Source organism: Panthera onca, chromosome C1 (genome assembly GCF_046562875.1).
Source record: "Panthera onca isolate mPanOnc1 chromosome C1, mPanOnc1 haplotype 2, whole genome shotgun sequence".
Taxonomy (NCBI): Eukaryota; Metazoa; Chordata; class Mammalia; order Carnivora; family Felidae; genus Panthera; species Panthera onca.
Window position 1 is genome coordinate 149,309,638 of NC_138346.1, and position 14,533 is coordinate 149,324,170.

A 14,533-nucleotide genomic window follows, 5' to 3' on the forward strand; every position below is an offset into this window, starting at 1 on the left:
TTTTTATTTCTTTGGTTATTTACTGTCTTAGTTTCCTGACCAGAATTATTATAAACTGGGCGGTTTCAAACAACAGAAATTTATTCTCTCCCAGTTCTAAATACCAGAAATCTGAAACGATGGTGTTAACAGACCTTGCTCCCTCTGCAGTTTCTAGAAGAGAATTCTTCCTTTCCTCTTCTAGCTTCTGATGGCTGACAATGCTCCTTGTGGCTGCATAGCTCCAGTTTCTGCCTATGCCTTCACATGGCCCTCTTCTTTGTTGTTTGTATCTATCTCTCTCTTCTAAGGGTACTTGTCATAGGCCATTCAGGATAATCTCTTTTTAAGATCATTAACTTAATGATATCTGCAAAGACCCTTTTTCCAAAAAAGATCATATTCACAGTCTGTGGGGTTTAGGGCATAGAGATCTTTAGGTGTACTACCATTCAACCTACTATGTTGACCTATGTACAAAACAAAACAAAATTTTACAGGCTTTCTCAATTGTCATAATATCCAGTGGCTATTATGTTCTGTAATATTTCTGAAAAAGAATCATAATTTTTGATATTTAAATTGAATTTTGTAACATTTTGCTACCATTTTAAGTGATACTACCCTATTCTCTGAGTTGCATGTCTCTATTTACTCTAATAATATAATCTTTTCTATTCCTAGGGCCACATGGGTATACCAGGACCAAGAGGTGCTACTGGACAACAAGGGCCCCCAGTATGTTTTGAGAACGTTCTTTGTGATTCTGGCATTGAAAAAAAATAATGTTAATATATCTTATTTGGTGTCTGTTTTTTATGTGATTTCTGTTTGGTTTCTTATTAAAGGGTGAGCCAGGTGACCAGGGTGAACAAGGACTAAAAGGAGAGAGAGGATCTGAAGTAAGTTGAAATTATTTAAGATAATTTGAAACTTACTGTTGGTTTGAGAGAGCAGGGACATAGGAGCTGCCGTTTATCATAACTTAAATGATCATTCACCCTTCCAGAGCAAGGATCACTGTAGGCCTCTAATCAGAGTATTTGTCAATAATTGTGCTAAAACAAGATTATTGATTAAGTTCATGTGTTTTGACTGCCATCCACATTTCCCTTTACCAGCAGCCTTCTGGTAAAAATTGCTTAAGGTTGTCCCAAACTACTCCTCTTTCCTTGGGATTTCAAGTAGAAGTACCAATAGGCCTTAAGACCAGCATTGCAAAGTGAAATCCTATCAGTCAAACCTACTTAGTTGTTGTAGTAGAGTAGGGGGAGAAATAGTTTGACTATGTGACACAGACTCACAATTGGTTTAAAACACTTTTTTTTCCCATAAGTCAGTTATCTGTTATCAAACAAACTAAAAATGTATTAGCTTATTGGATGTAGTCTCTTTCCCTGTGCACTGATAGATGTTGCCTCAAACTTACTGAAGGTTGTTGCCTTATAACTTGCTTTGTGATTTGTACCATCAGTTTACTGCTATCCTGCATTTCATGGCATTCTGATTTCACATGCTATTGATTTTAAATAGAATTCTTAAAAAATTTTAGTGTAATTTTAATAATAAATTAGGTGAGAATGGATAAAAAGTAATGAATTTGAAACCACATTTCTCCTAATTTGTTAAGCAATCTTCACCCATACTTTGTGCTTCCTACTTAAAGGAGTAATAAAATTGAGTTGAATCTGATTTTACACAGGTGTTCACTCACCTTAAAGCCATTTTTGAATGGTCTTGACATCTACCTAATAACTCTTTGTCAGGTTCCTTAATAAATAAAAACTAATAAATAAAAAATAAAAATATCCCATGAAAGGCAAGCCTTAACAAGAGAAAACCACAGAGAGAAGATAATTGTCTCATTCACTTAGAATTTTTTAAAAGTTTATTTATTTATTTTGAGAGAGAGAGAGCACATGTGTGTGTGAATAGGGGAAGAGCAGAGAGAGGAGAGAGAATCCCAAGCAGGTTCTGAGCTATCAGCATGTAGCCAGAAGCAGGGCTTGAACTCACGAACCATGAGATTATGACCTGAGCTGAAACCAAGAGTCGGACGCTTAACCATCTGAGCCACCCAAGCACCCCTCCTCCCCCGCTTAGAATTTTTAACACCAAAATTGGAAAAAGGAGTGGAAACAGCTAGGAACCTAGAATATTGCTACTGCCTTCTTGTGACTTGCATTAAGTGCCTAAGGATGCAAATGCTCCCCCAAGGTTTGATCCCAAAATTTCTCATCTCTTAGAATTAGTACTTTCATATTCTTAGTATTTTCTTTTTCTTTTTTGACATATCTCAGGAAGAAGAAATGTTTTGGTATTTATTAGTATCTGTTAAAATTATGCCAGTGAAAATCATATATTCTTACTAAACAACTACATATCCAGCCTATGTGGTCAACTTACCCTGGGTATCAGAGCCAAAAGATTCTGAGAAGCCATGGTTTAAATTCTGTATAATTCAAGGGAATTAGTTCTTTCCTGCCTTGGCCAATGCTGACATACAGTTCAAGGTTACATTAAAAAGCCTCTTAGGCGCTCCTGCATGGCTCAGTCGGTTAAGCGTCTGACTTCAGCTCAGGTCATGATCTCAGGTTTGTGAGTTCAAGTTCATGATCTTGCAATAGGTGAGTTCAAGCCCTGCTTCAGGCTCTTTGCTGACAGCTGGGAGCCTGGAACCTGCTTCAGATTCTGTGTCTCCTTCTCTCTGTTCTGCCCCTGCTTGTGCTCTCTCTCTCTCTCTCTCTCTGTCAAAAATAAATAAACATTTTTAAAAAAGAATTTAAAATAGTAATAATTGCTACAAGAATAATCATTGACCATGTATTATTCACTAGGGACACCTTCAGTGGTCAGGTGGATCCTGTCCAATTACTGTCTTCTTGTTTTTGCAAAGCTTTAAATTTGTTTTTTAGATTTAGAAATGGCCCTTTAAAATCATCTGGACCACCCTCTCATTTTACAGATGAAGAAATTTAAGCCTCAGACAGATTGAGTTACCTAAGATCACAGAATTAGTTAACAGAACTAACAATAGAAACTTTATTTCTTGACTCCCAATATTATACAAAAGCCTGCTATTACTTTGAAATCTTTTATGATTAGTTTTACTTAACCATCTAACTTATTCATTGGGCTCTCATTCATGACACAGTAGAGAGAAAGAACAAGTCAAATCCAATAGCAGAACCACTACATTTTCAAAAAGACTTTTGTAATTTAAATGTAGTGAACTGTCCTATAATGGCTTTCCAAGACTAAGACTCAAGCCAAAATCTTATTTTTCTTCCAAAACAAAATTCCAGATTTTAGTGAATTGAAATTTCTTGGTTAGAGAAAAAAAAGAAGAGAGAGAAAGAGTATAATTATTGCCTAACTCTAAATCTGTGTTTGTATTGTAAATCTGTCCTAACAAAGTTAGAACTAGCTAAGTATTGAGGTAACTATTCTTCAACTTCATTTAAATAACGGGTTTTGGACTATGATGACACATTTTTAAAATGTCCACTATCAAATAGGAAAGGCAAGCGATTTTTATTTGTAGTCTTTAGAGTGAGCATAAAATTGTGCTTTTTCTTTTGTCTGGCTTAGCTTTGAAAAACATGATGGCCTATTTGAAATCAGATCCATTTAAAACAGTAAAGTCTATTTATTGATTTATGAGGTACTTAATATTTAAATAGAATAACATGAGTAAGTTAAGTTTGAAAGTAGCATTAGAATACTTCTAGCTTTACTATAGTTGAGTTCTGGGTATTAGTTGAAGAGTGACTTTCTTTTCCTTCTTATGATAACAACTCAGTCATGTACCAACACCTCATATAACAACATATTATCTTTGTCTTTGGCCCAAATCTATAATTTCCTACAAAAAAGAGACTACCTCTCCGTAGGATTAATGTTTAGTAATACCTGGCTCTTAATTTAGTTATAAGCCAACAATTCCATTTTGAGATTTTTTTTTAATGTACAGTTTTTTTAAAGTATCAGTGTTCTACACTTTATTGATCTTTATACATTTATTTATTTATTTATTTATTTTATTTTTTTTTTTTTTAATTTATTTTTGGGACAGAGAGAGACAGAGCATGAACGGGGGAGGAGCAGAGAGATAGAGGGAGACACAGAATCGGAAACAGGCTCCAGGCTCCGAGCCATCAGGCCAGAGCCTGACGCGGGGCTCGAACTCACAGACCGCGAGATCGTGACCTGGCTGAAGTCGGACGCTTAACCGACTGCGCCACCCAGGCGCCCCGATCTTTATACATTTAAAATCTCCACTGTTAGACTATGGCTTTTCTAGCTGGCCTACTTCCTTTTAGTAGGATGACAATAATTGTAATAAGGAAATCTTTCCTGATTTGAACATCTCGAAACAGCAGACACTACAGTTTTGTTATTTGTTAAATACTTTTTGTCTTCAATAGGCAGATTTTACCACAATTGTCCTATTACAAGTAGCAAAGTATACTTCAAAAATAACTTTTATAGTCATACTTTTTCTTTTGTGTTATTCTATTGGAAGCTGCTTCCTGATGCCCATCCAGGTCTGATTAACATCCTAGTTTTCATGATAACAGACCCATACATGTAGATTTCAGTGCACAACATTTAGTTTTTCTGAAATAATCCCCAACATAATGGTCATCCCAAAATGTAATCGGTCTGTGACGACATGTGAATCTCTTTGTTTTTATTTTGTTATGTAAGCATTTGGAGTAAAGCCATTACTTACATGCATAGTATGTCTGAACCTTAAGTCACAAACTCAGGTATACTAAAAATATAATTTTGTTTATGTTCTTTATGATGGAACTTAACATCCATCCTGAGTGCCCATCCTGCCTGGTGGTAGAAACCTAATTGGTAGAACATTCTAGTCAATTAACTGTCTTTAACTCCATCCATACAAATATCCTGCGTTTGATTTAGAGTTTTCCTGTTCATTCTCTTGTCAAGTCTGCAGTTACATTCTGGGTGGCAGTGGTGGGGAAGAGAAATGGAAGGTGAGTTTGGTCTTCAGTCATTTATTTACACCAGTATACACTGAAATGCACATCATCCATTTAGGTCCTTAGTAGCCATCATCCCACCATGTTGACATCTACCTTGGCCCTCCTTGCAGAAGTTCATTAATCCATGCTGGCATGTATAGCTATTTTCTGTGTACAGAAAAGGTACAAAGTCTCTTTTATATAGGCCTTTAAGAGCTATCTGTTTCTGTTCTTGGCCACGTGGAAATGTATTCTGCTAATCCCCATACCATGCTGGGTGCTCGTGGGACTCAGACTTTCTCAAGCCCACCAGCCTAGACATCCCAATGTAGAAATTTCTACTCTACTGCTGACACTCAGTGCAGTTCATGTGGACTTCTGAATGAAGACTTTAGTCTCCCTAACCATAGTCTCTGTGCCCAAATTCCCATACTTATCTGAGGGTATTATTGCTTCCCCCACACCAGGACTTGAGGACAGAGTGAGGTATAAAGGGCCCTTCTCAGAGATTCCTGTCAGTGTCAAACAATCTTGCTTCTCTTATGCTTTTGTTTTTACCTTTCACCAACTTGAAGATATTTATATCCCCTTAAGTAGAAAAATTTTTATCTTATACTATTATAATTCTAAATCTGTTCTTTATGGCATAAATTGTATGACTGGACTCCTTTGTCACCTTGGTTTTTGGTACTCAAATATAGAGTTTTCATATTTAAAAATCATTTTTTTTCGGTTGAACATCCAACTTTAGCTGGGGCCCTGATCTCACGGTTTGTGGGTTCCAGCCTCATGTCAGGCTTTGCGCTGACAGCACAGAGCCTGTTTCAGATTCTCTGTCTCCCTCTCTCTCTGCCCCTTCCTTTCTCATGCTCTCTCTCTCTCAAAAATAAATAAACATTGGGGGAAAAGTTATAAAATTTAATTAAAAATTAGGCTTTCTTTTTAAAAATGTATTCTTCTCAAAATATTATATCCTTCTAAAATTATTACCTCACCATGAGTTTCAGAAGACTATGTTGAAATCCATAAGCTAAGGGAAAGTCTATTTTGAAAATCTAAAATCTAGAGCAGGTCTATCACTTTGCATAAAAAGAAATACTGTGAAGGAAAAAATACTCTGGCTAACATATTTGAATATTATCATAGTTCATATACTATTTAATTAGTGCTATTAGAGATAACTGAAATCACAATTTTTTCAGTATTTAAAATCTTGTAGTTTTATTTCTTTATTGTGTCCTAAAAGGTATATTTTATTGTAGAGAGCATATGTTCCAGAAATTTCTTCTCCTTCAACTTAAATCAAATCATCTACTGTTTCATTTTCTGGTTTCCTCACCCTTAGAAAGACTTTATATTAGTGACCTTTTAAGTCAAGTAAAGTAGTTCTCCAAGTTGGAGGTAGAACTCTTGTTCCATATAGCTTCCCATTATCAAATTCTAACAAAGTTAGATTTTTATCTCTTATACAAAATGCCCTTTTTTTCTATTACTACATATACTATTTCTTCTTAAAATATTAAGTTCATTTTCAGAAGATGTAATATGTTATGAAATTATTTACTTTGTTGTTCTCAAATTGAATCTTTGGCACAATTTATCTGAAATTTGAATAACTTAACATCCCGTTTTGGTGGAATTATCCTGTTTGTGACTTCTGAGAAATGTGTCTGGTAATGACAATATGCTTCTTTTTCTTATTTGTGAACTAGGTCACTCTTTTCCACATTTTTCTTTTTAAAATAATTTTAGGATATCATCACAATAATGGCATGATTTGCAAGGGCAAAATTCCTAACTATCCTGGCAGACCAGTTACTGCTGAATCAATTATGATTTAAAACATCTCCCACATGGAAAAACAAAGAGTTCCGTGGGAAATAAATATCTTTTCTTTGATTCACAAGTATGTTCTTGTCTATGCTTCCAGATAAGCACATTTTAGGCTATTGGTTCATGTCCCTTACTACACTGTGAGTGCCTTGAGATCAGTAACTTTGACTTTGCATTCCCAACAGAGCACAGAGTACCTGACACGTAAAACTTGGTAAATGTTTACTGAATTAATAAATCACTTTGCCACTTTCAATAGGAAGACACTAGGCTCTGTCTGAAAAGGTGGACATTTATGAAATAATATTTAGTTCCCTTTTAGAGCCAGTATTTAAATTTTTACATCATAGAATTTGGAGCTAGATGGAAATTTATAGATTATCTGGTCAAACTCTCATTTTCAGATAAAGAAAATGACTCCCAGGGAGGTTAAATGACAATCTCAATGATATACAGCTAGTTAGTGGCATTACGTGCTGTGGCATCCAGGTCTCAGGGTTCTTTTCTATGCCTTCAGTTTAATTAAGTTTATTACAATTAATTACAGCTGTGCTTCACATTTTTAGGGTCCTAAAGGGAAAAAAGGAACTCCTGGCCCTGCTGGGAAACCTGGGATTCCTGTAAGTAATAGACCCTTTTCATCTTTCTTGTTTTTCTAAATAGAATTGGCAACTTCAGCAAGCAGAAAGGTTTGGGGCCAATTATGACAAGTGTTGGATAAATCAGCTTGTCTTCAAAAAATAATTTAAGCCCACGCTGGAACACAGAGGGAACAAAATATGACCATGAGTTCAAAACCAAGCTTGCTGTACAAATACAAGTCTCAGCAATTGAAGGATGCTATTTTCCGGTGTTATGGAGCTCTCTCTGTGGACTCATGCTACTCTCTGATCATGAACCACTGAAAACAGGGAACTGGAAATATAACTAAATGATTGGTGAGAAAGGTCAGAGATCTTCAAGCATGAATAAAAAGCCTAAGCTGGATTGTAATGGAAGGACTCAGCCTCTCAGTTCCCTGGCAAGTAGAACAGAAAGTCTTAGAAAAGAATGTTTTAAATCATTTCATCACAGAATAAAGATTGATTTTACCTTAGCCATCAGCTTCCTCTAGGCAGGCAAATATGTGTTGACTGGCTTATTAGCAGAGACTTACTTCCTGCTGGTTTTCCCCAGCCAAGGGCGAGATGTCTACTTTGGGTGGCCTGTGTTGGCTCAAAAAAGAAGAGAAAATGAACACAAAATATAAGCACATTCAGACCAGAGATTCATATAGGTAATATCCACTTACCCAAGAGTAGAAAAAAAATGTTCAGACCTTTATTCAGTCATATAATCATCTATTTCAAAATGATAACAAGAAGAACTGTAATTTGTTTCTTGAGAAAATAATATGGCATGAGGTTTTGCAGATAGTAAATGATAGCTGTTTCCTATGTTGACAGATGCATATAGCTGACTTTTCACCATAGCTGGGTAAAGCATGGGCCAGTACAATGAAAAGTATCAGAGAATTACACTAAAGCTGAAAAGCTTACACAGCACATTTTAGTTAGCTTGGTGGCATTTCTGTTTAGGGAACTTTTAAAGAGTTACCTGATCTGTGGAATCCAAAAAGGAATTCAGGAAACAGGAAAATTTATCCTGGGGCAGGGTATTAAAAATGTAAACATCCCCCTCCCAAAGGTAATTGTCATTTAAACATTTGTACAGCATCTGTCTATAATCCATGTAATTTAATTACCAAGGGTCTTCCAGGCCTACCTGGGCCAAAAGGCATGCAAGGATACCATGGAGCCGATGGCATTTCAGGAAACTCTGGAAAAGTTGGGCTACCAGGAAAACAGGGACTTCCTGTGAGTAGAATGAATATCTCTTTACTTTTTGTTTCTTATTTATAAGTGTCTTTTTGCTAGACCATATGTATTTCAGCTTTCTTAGTTTTGATACTGTCTCAGATTAGCCAATCACTGCTTTAATAGTTGTTTTGGAGTTATGTTTATGATCTCCAGGGAATGTCAATGAGTACATTCTCTTGCATATTTTATATCTAATAACTCATATATAATATATGCCATTTTTTGCACATATAAAAGTTTATAAATAAGAACCATAAAGAAGCACAATTTTAGGGACTACACAACCCAACTGTGTTTTGAGTTCATCAAATATCTTAAGCCACCTTTGGAACATTGAAGGCAGCTTTGGTACTACAAAGCAGAGTTCAGTAGCTGCAGCAAAGACCAATGGCCTCACAAAATCTAAAATATTTACTCTCTTGCCTTCTACAGAAAAAAATTGTTCTGGTCTGTTTGTATTGTCACACTGTTCTTATTCTATGGCTTTGCAATGTGTCCTCATATTTAATGGGGCAAGTTCCCCTTCTTTACACTTCTACCCCCATACATTTGAGATTAGATTTGCTGGGTTTCTCTAAAAACAAAATAAAAACTTGAATTGTCATTGGGTTTGTCTTGAATTTATAGCTTTATTGGGAGAAAATTCATAACTTACCATTTAGTTAATCAAATAGATGAAATATTTATTCTTATAATTTTCTATTGTCCTATAATGAAATATTTCCATAATAATAACAGCAAAAGTTCATATAATGCTAACTATGTGCCAGGTACCATGATAAAGTGTTTGACTACATCAACTCACTTAATCTTTACAATCTTATAAGATATATACAATTACGATCCTCATTTTATGCATCTAGAAACTGAGGTCAATTATACCTCAGTTTAAAAAAAATACATACATACCTACATACATTCTGAGGCACTGAGATTATCACTTTCAAGTGTCTCATAGCTAAAAGACAGCCTAACTCCATATTCTTTGCTCTTATCAATATGGAGTATTGCTTCTTAATAAAGACTTTGTGTATTATTTTTTATTTTATTTTCTAGTTAGTTATTACTTGTTTAAAGAATGTCACTAATTCAGGTTATATTCTGTACAACTGGATTTTTTTTAATTTCTAATAATTTGCTTTTGTTTCTATTGGATTTTTAAGACAGATAATACCACCTTCAAATAATGGCAGATTGATCTCTTTCCTTACATTCACTTCTTTTTCCTTCCACATAAGTTGGTAGGGACCTTCAATACTATATTAAACAGTAGTAGCAATAGGGGACATTCTTCTACTGCACAGATCTTAGAGAATGCATCTAAAATTTCTCCGTTAAGAATATTTGCCATCTTAATTCTGTCTTTTCCTTGTCTTATACTGTCTTATTTCTTTTCTGTCTTCTTTTTTTTCTTTCCTGATTTCTATACACTAAATTTTCTTTTGCTGGTTTAAAAATTGCCCTTTCTTGGGGTGCCTGGGTGGCTCAGTTGGTTAAGCATCTGACTTCCGCTCAAGTCATGATCTCCCGGTCCATGGGTTCGAGCCCCACGTCGGGCTCTGTGATGACAGCTCAGAGCCTGGAGTCTGCTTGGGATTGTGTCTCCCTCTCTCTACCCACCCCCGACTTGTACTCTGTCTCTCTCTCAAAAATAAATAAACATTTTTCAAAAATAAAATAAAAGTTGCCCTTTCTTTTTTGATTGATGTTTTGTACCAGTTGCACTGAACTTAAGAACCAAATATGTATATCTTGGTATGTATTAACTGTATTGATTTGTTAAATGTATCACTATCTGTATTTCTAACAAAACAAGCACTTTTATGTCCTCTCATTTCCCTTTGTCTCTATAAACTATTCTTTGCCTTCATCACTTTTTGATATTGCCTTGATTTTTACTTTTAGTTTTTATGCATTTACTTTCTCTTTTTATTTACATTGCTTCTTTTTTGAGTAATAATCAAGCTATTTGATCACTATTACTTTCAATATCCCTTATAGAATCTCCTGAATTTGTTTCTATTATTATTTCAGTACTTCCTCCAAAAAGTATTTCCAGTGTAGGTATTTGTGAGACTAACCATTGAGGCCTCATATTTCTACAGATATCTCACATATGTATGACAAATTCAACACTGTACTGGAGGTTCTAATCAATTAAGTAAGGTTCTAGTGAGGGTAATAAAAACAAGTAAAATGGAAGAAATAAAACTCTATTCATAGACAACATTATCATCTATGTAGAAAATCTTTAAGACTCTACAAGAAAAAAATAAGTAAATTTACCAGAGTTGCAGGTTGTTAGATCAGTATACAAATTTCAATTGTATTTCTATATACTAACAATGAACAATCAGAAAGTAACATTTAAAAAACAGTAGTGACAATAGTGCCAAAATGGGATAACATGACCACAAAAATGTGCAAATCTATATGCTGAAAACTATAAAACATTTCTGACAAAAGTTAAAGTAGAGCTAAATAAGTGGCATATATACCATGTTCATTGATCAGATACCATTAAGACATCAATTACCTATACATTTGCAGTCTTAAAACATTAAACATACTTATCATATGACCCAGCCTTTCTCTCTTAGCCAAAAGAAATGAAAACATGTATCTGCACAAAAACTTGTCCATGAATATTCATAGCACTTATCTTTGTAATAACCCTAAACTGGAAATAACCCAAATGTTCTTCAAGAGGTCTCTGGCTAAACAAATTGTGGTATGTATGTATAATGAAATATTAGTTTGCAATGAAAAGAATGAGCTACTGACACATGCTATAGCATGAGTGAATCTCAAAATATATATGCTGAGTGAAGAAAAAGAGACAAAAAAGGGCACATACTGTATGATTCTACTTATGTAAAATCCTAAAAATTGCAAACTAATCTGTAGTGACAGAAAGCAAATCGGGGGTATCCTGTAGATGGGAGTGCTAGAGGTATGAGAAAGAGGGCTTACCAAAGGAACGCTTTTGGGGGAGGGAGCAGATATATTATCTTGATTGTGATGATGGTTTCACAAATGTGTGAAATCTTTTATGCTGACTTATCAAATTATGTACTTTGCAATTTACTTTATGTCAGTAAAGTGGCTTCATATGAGAGGGTAGGGAGAAAGAGAGAGATGACACTGAAGAATAAGTAGGAGTTAATAAATTAGGAATGATTACTGTGAGTGAGGAAAGCCTGAAAGAAACATTCTATGCAGAGATGACAGCATATACAAAGTTAGGAAGAACATAGTGTGTTTGAAAAACTAGAACATTAGCAATTATGGCTAAAGTTTAGTGAACAAGATGTATGCTGATACAGTTTGATGCCATTGAAGTACACAAGAGCCACATCATGTGAATGTTGAAGGACACGTTAAGGATATTGAACATTATCTGAAGATACTAGTACCCTGTTGAGGTTAGGAGGGACATCATCCCAATTTTCCATTTTTAGAGGACTCGCTCTGGCTTCATTATGGAAAATAGATTGAAAGGGGCAAGCATAGATACAGGCAACTAATAAGAAGACTATTTATTGCAATATTTCAGGCTGCATATCTTCATGGTTTGCACTAGACTAGTGAAGTGAAATGGAAAGAAGTGGGTGGATTTAGTGGTATTTTGGAGGTAGTTTTTACAGTACTTGATATTTGGTTAAGGGAGGTAAGGGAAGGAGAGGGATGTCAAGGATAACTTCCAAATTTCTAACTTGTGCAAGTTCCTAACTTGGTGCATTATACTGCCCATCATGAAAAAAAGCAAACAGTGAAGGAAGCCCAAATTTTATGGGTAACGTTATGACATTTAGGCAATTAGATATTCTGGCCTAGAGCTCAGAGAAAATGTCAGATATAAGTGTGAGAGTCATCAGCATATAGAAATGTACTTAATCAGAGTCATGTTAGAAAGTAGATGAAATACTCTACTTTTGAATTTTGAAAAAAATATTTACAGAAATGAAGAAAGGGTTAAGACAGCCAGTAAGGGATGTTGGGAGAATCCAGAGACTATCAACAGTAGGATGTGGTTACTGTCCTTAGACCTGAAAGGTTAAAGGAAAGAAATAATGTCAAGTCGAGAGCCAAGCTGAGGGCTGGAGCTGTGGGAAAAGGGACACCTTACGGGAGCTGTATTTGAACGTAACCTAGCCACTGACAGAATGTCAAAGCTAGGAGGAAATGGAAGAAATAAATATAGTACTCCTTTCTCCTCTAATATCCTAGAGATATGTACCCCATTGGCCAGCCCCAACTGAAAGTGAAGAGAGGACAAGGGAACCCAGATGATAACAGTCCATGAAGGTCAAATTCCCAGGACAAACAGCAAGATAGAGAAGCGACAGTGAATAGATTTGGGGAACAAATGAAGAAAAATACAAATATTAAATAAACGATGGAAAGAAGGTCTGGTACTGAGCTGTAAGGATTTCTATCATTTAGAAATCAGGTAAAGAAGGAAGAGGAGACTACAAAGGAGACTGAAATGGAGTGATCGTAATAGGAGAAAAAGAATGTAATGTCATAAAAACTCAGGAAAAAAAATATTTCAAGGAAAAAGTCATCAACTAGATCTAATAATCCTGAGAGATTGTGATGGACATGTGTTTTATTAATTTTATTTTTTTGGTTTTTTGGCTACTCAGCATTTTAACCCCATCTTGTGTTTATAAATGTTTATGTTTACTCCCTTTTTGAGTCTTGGTGGGGGGAGGGCACCTTCTACAGAAGTCAGATTCTAGATTTTCACTTCCCATTTCCTCCTTGAAACAAGGACACAGGCCTATGACCTAGGCCTAACCAATCAGTCATGTCCAGCTAGCCCTTTGGCTGGGGAGTTAGTGATACGCAGAAGCAGGGATAGTAGAGAATTCTACTCTAGTGGCAGTGGCAGTAACCCCAATAGCACTCAGGTTCCAGGGGTGACTGGAGTCCATGTCTGGCAAGCTGCGGTAATGCCCTCTGCAGTATCCAAATTCTGGCTACCTAAACTTCCTTCAATTCTATGCATTTTCTGAACCTGGCTTTCTGGATTTGCCTATGAGCTACTCAGTACCTTTTCAGTAAATTTTCTGTTTAAATTATCCAGGATTAGTTTCTGGTATTTGCAAATACAGACACTGACTAGTACCAAAATCTAAAAAGATAAAATTATAACCACTATACTTTAGTATATGGAGATCATCGGTAACATCAGCATATAGCCATTTGATCTGATGCGGGGGATGCAGAAATAGGATTGCAGTGCTTGAGGAGAGTGGACAGTGAGGAAATCAAGATATTCAGACAATTCAATGGAGAAATTTGGCCCTGAAAGAGAAAGGAGGGCAATAACTAGAGATGAAACTGAAATTACAGTAGAAGTTATTTTTAAGTGAGAGAAGCTTAACCACATTTAAATGCTAGATAGACCTAGTAGATATGGAGACGCTGAAGACATAATGAGGAGCAAGGAGAATCTGAGTATGAATTAGGTAATAAAACATGCATATTCTAGCTCCACTTTGTAAGCTATTCCACTTCTAATTAGGAAGTCATTTTTAAAAAACAGATTCAGAGCCACATGTCCCTTTATACATGACTTGTATAAAAACCTCATGGAATCTTATGATGAAAGGAGTTGAAATGAATTACAATAATGTTGTATACCTCCCAAATCCATGAAGCTGAATGGTATCTGCTATTGCTATTAGTAAGCAATTAGGTATCAGATCATAATTCATCATCTCCTACTTTTTAGCATTTGCAAAGAATAAGAAAAATTTCACATGCATACTTTGAATATCAGAATGTCATAAATATTGAAATGTTTTGTAGCCATCAAAATAAAAACAAAATTAACTTTCCCTTGAGGAATCCCCTTTA

The 14,533-nt window shown here is 35.4% G+C and overlaps 1 protein-coding gene across 3 annotated transcripts in view; it reads left to right on the plus strand.

Moving 5' to 3' along the window:
- The window catches only part of COL24A1 (collagen type XXIV alpha 1 chain), a 409,345-nt gene that overhangs the window by 336,785 nt on the left and 58,027 nt on the right, over positions 1–14,533 (plus strand). For all 3 annotated transcript variants that reach the window (XM_078451730.2, XM_078451731.2, XM_078451732.2), the window contains 4 exons: positions 664–717; positions 828–881; positions 7,373–7,426; positions 8,555–8,662. In XM_078451730.2, the coding sequence (XP_078307856.1) occupies positions 664–717; positions 828–881; positions 7,373–7,426; positions 8,555–8,662 (270 nt within the window). The remainder of the gene's footprint in view (positions 1–663; positions 718–827; positions 882–7,372; positions 7,427–8,554; positions 8,663–14,533) is intronic.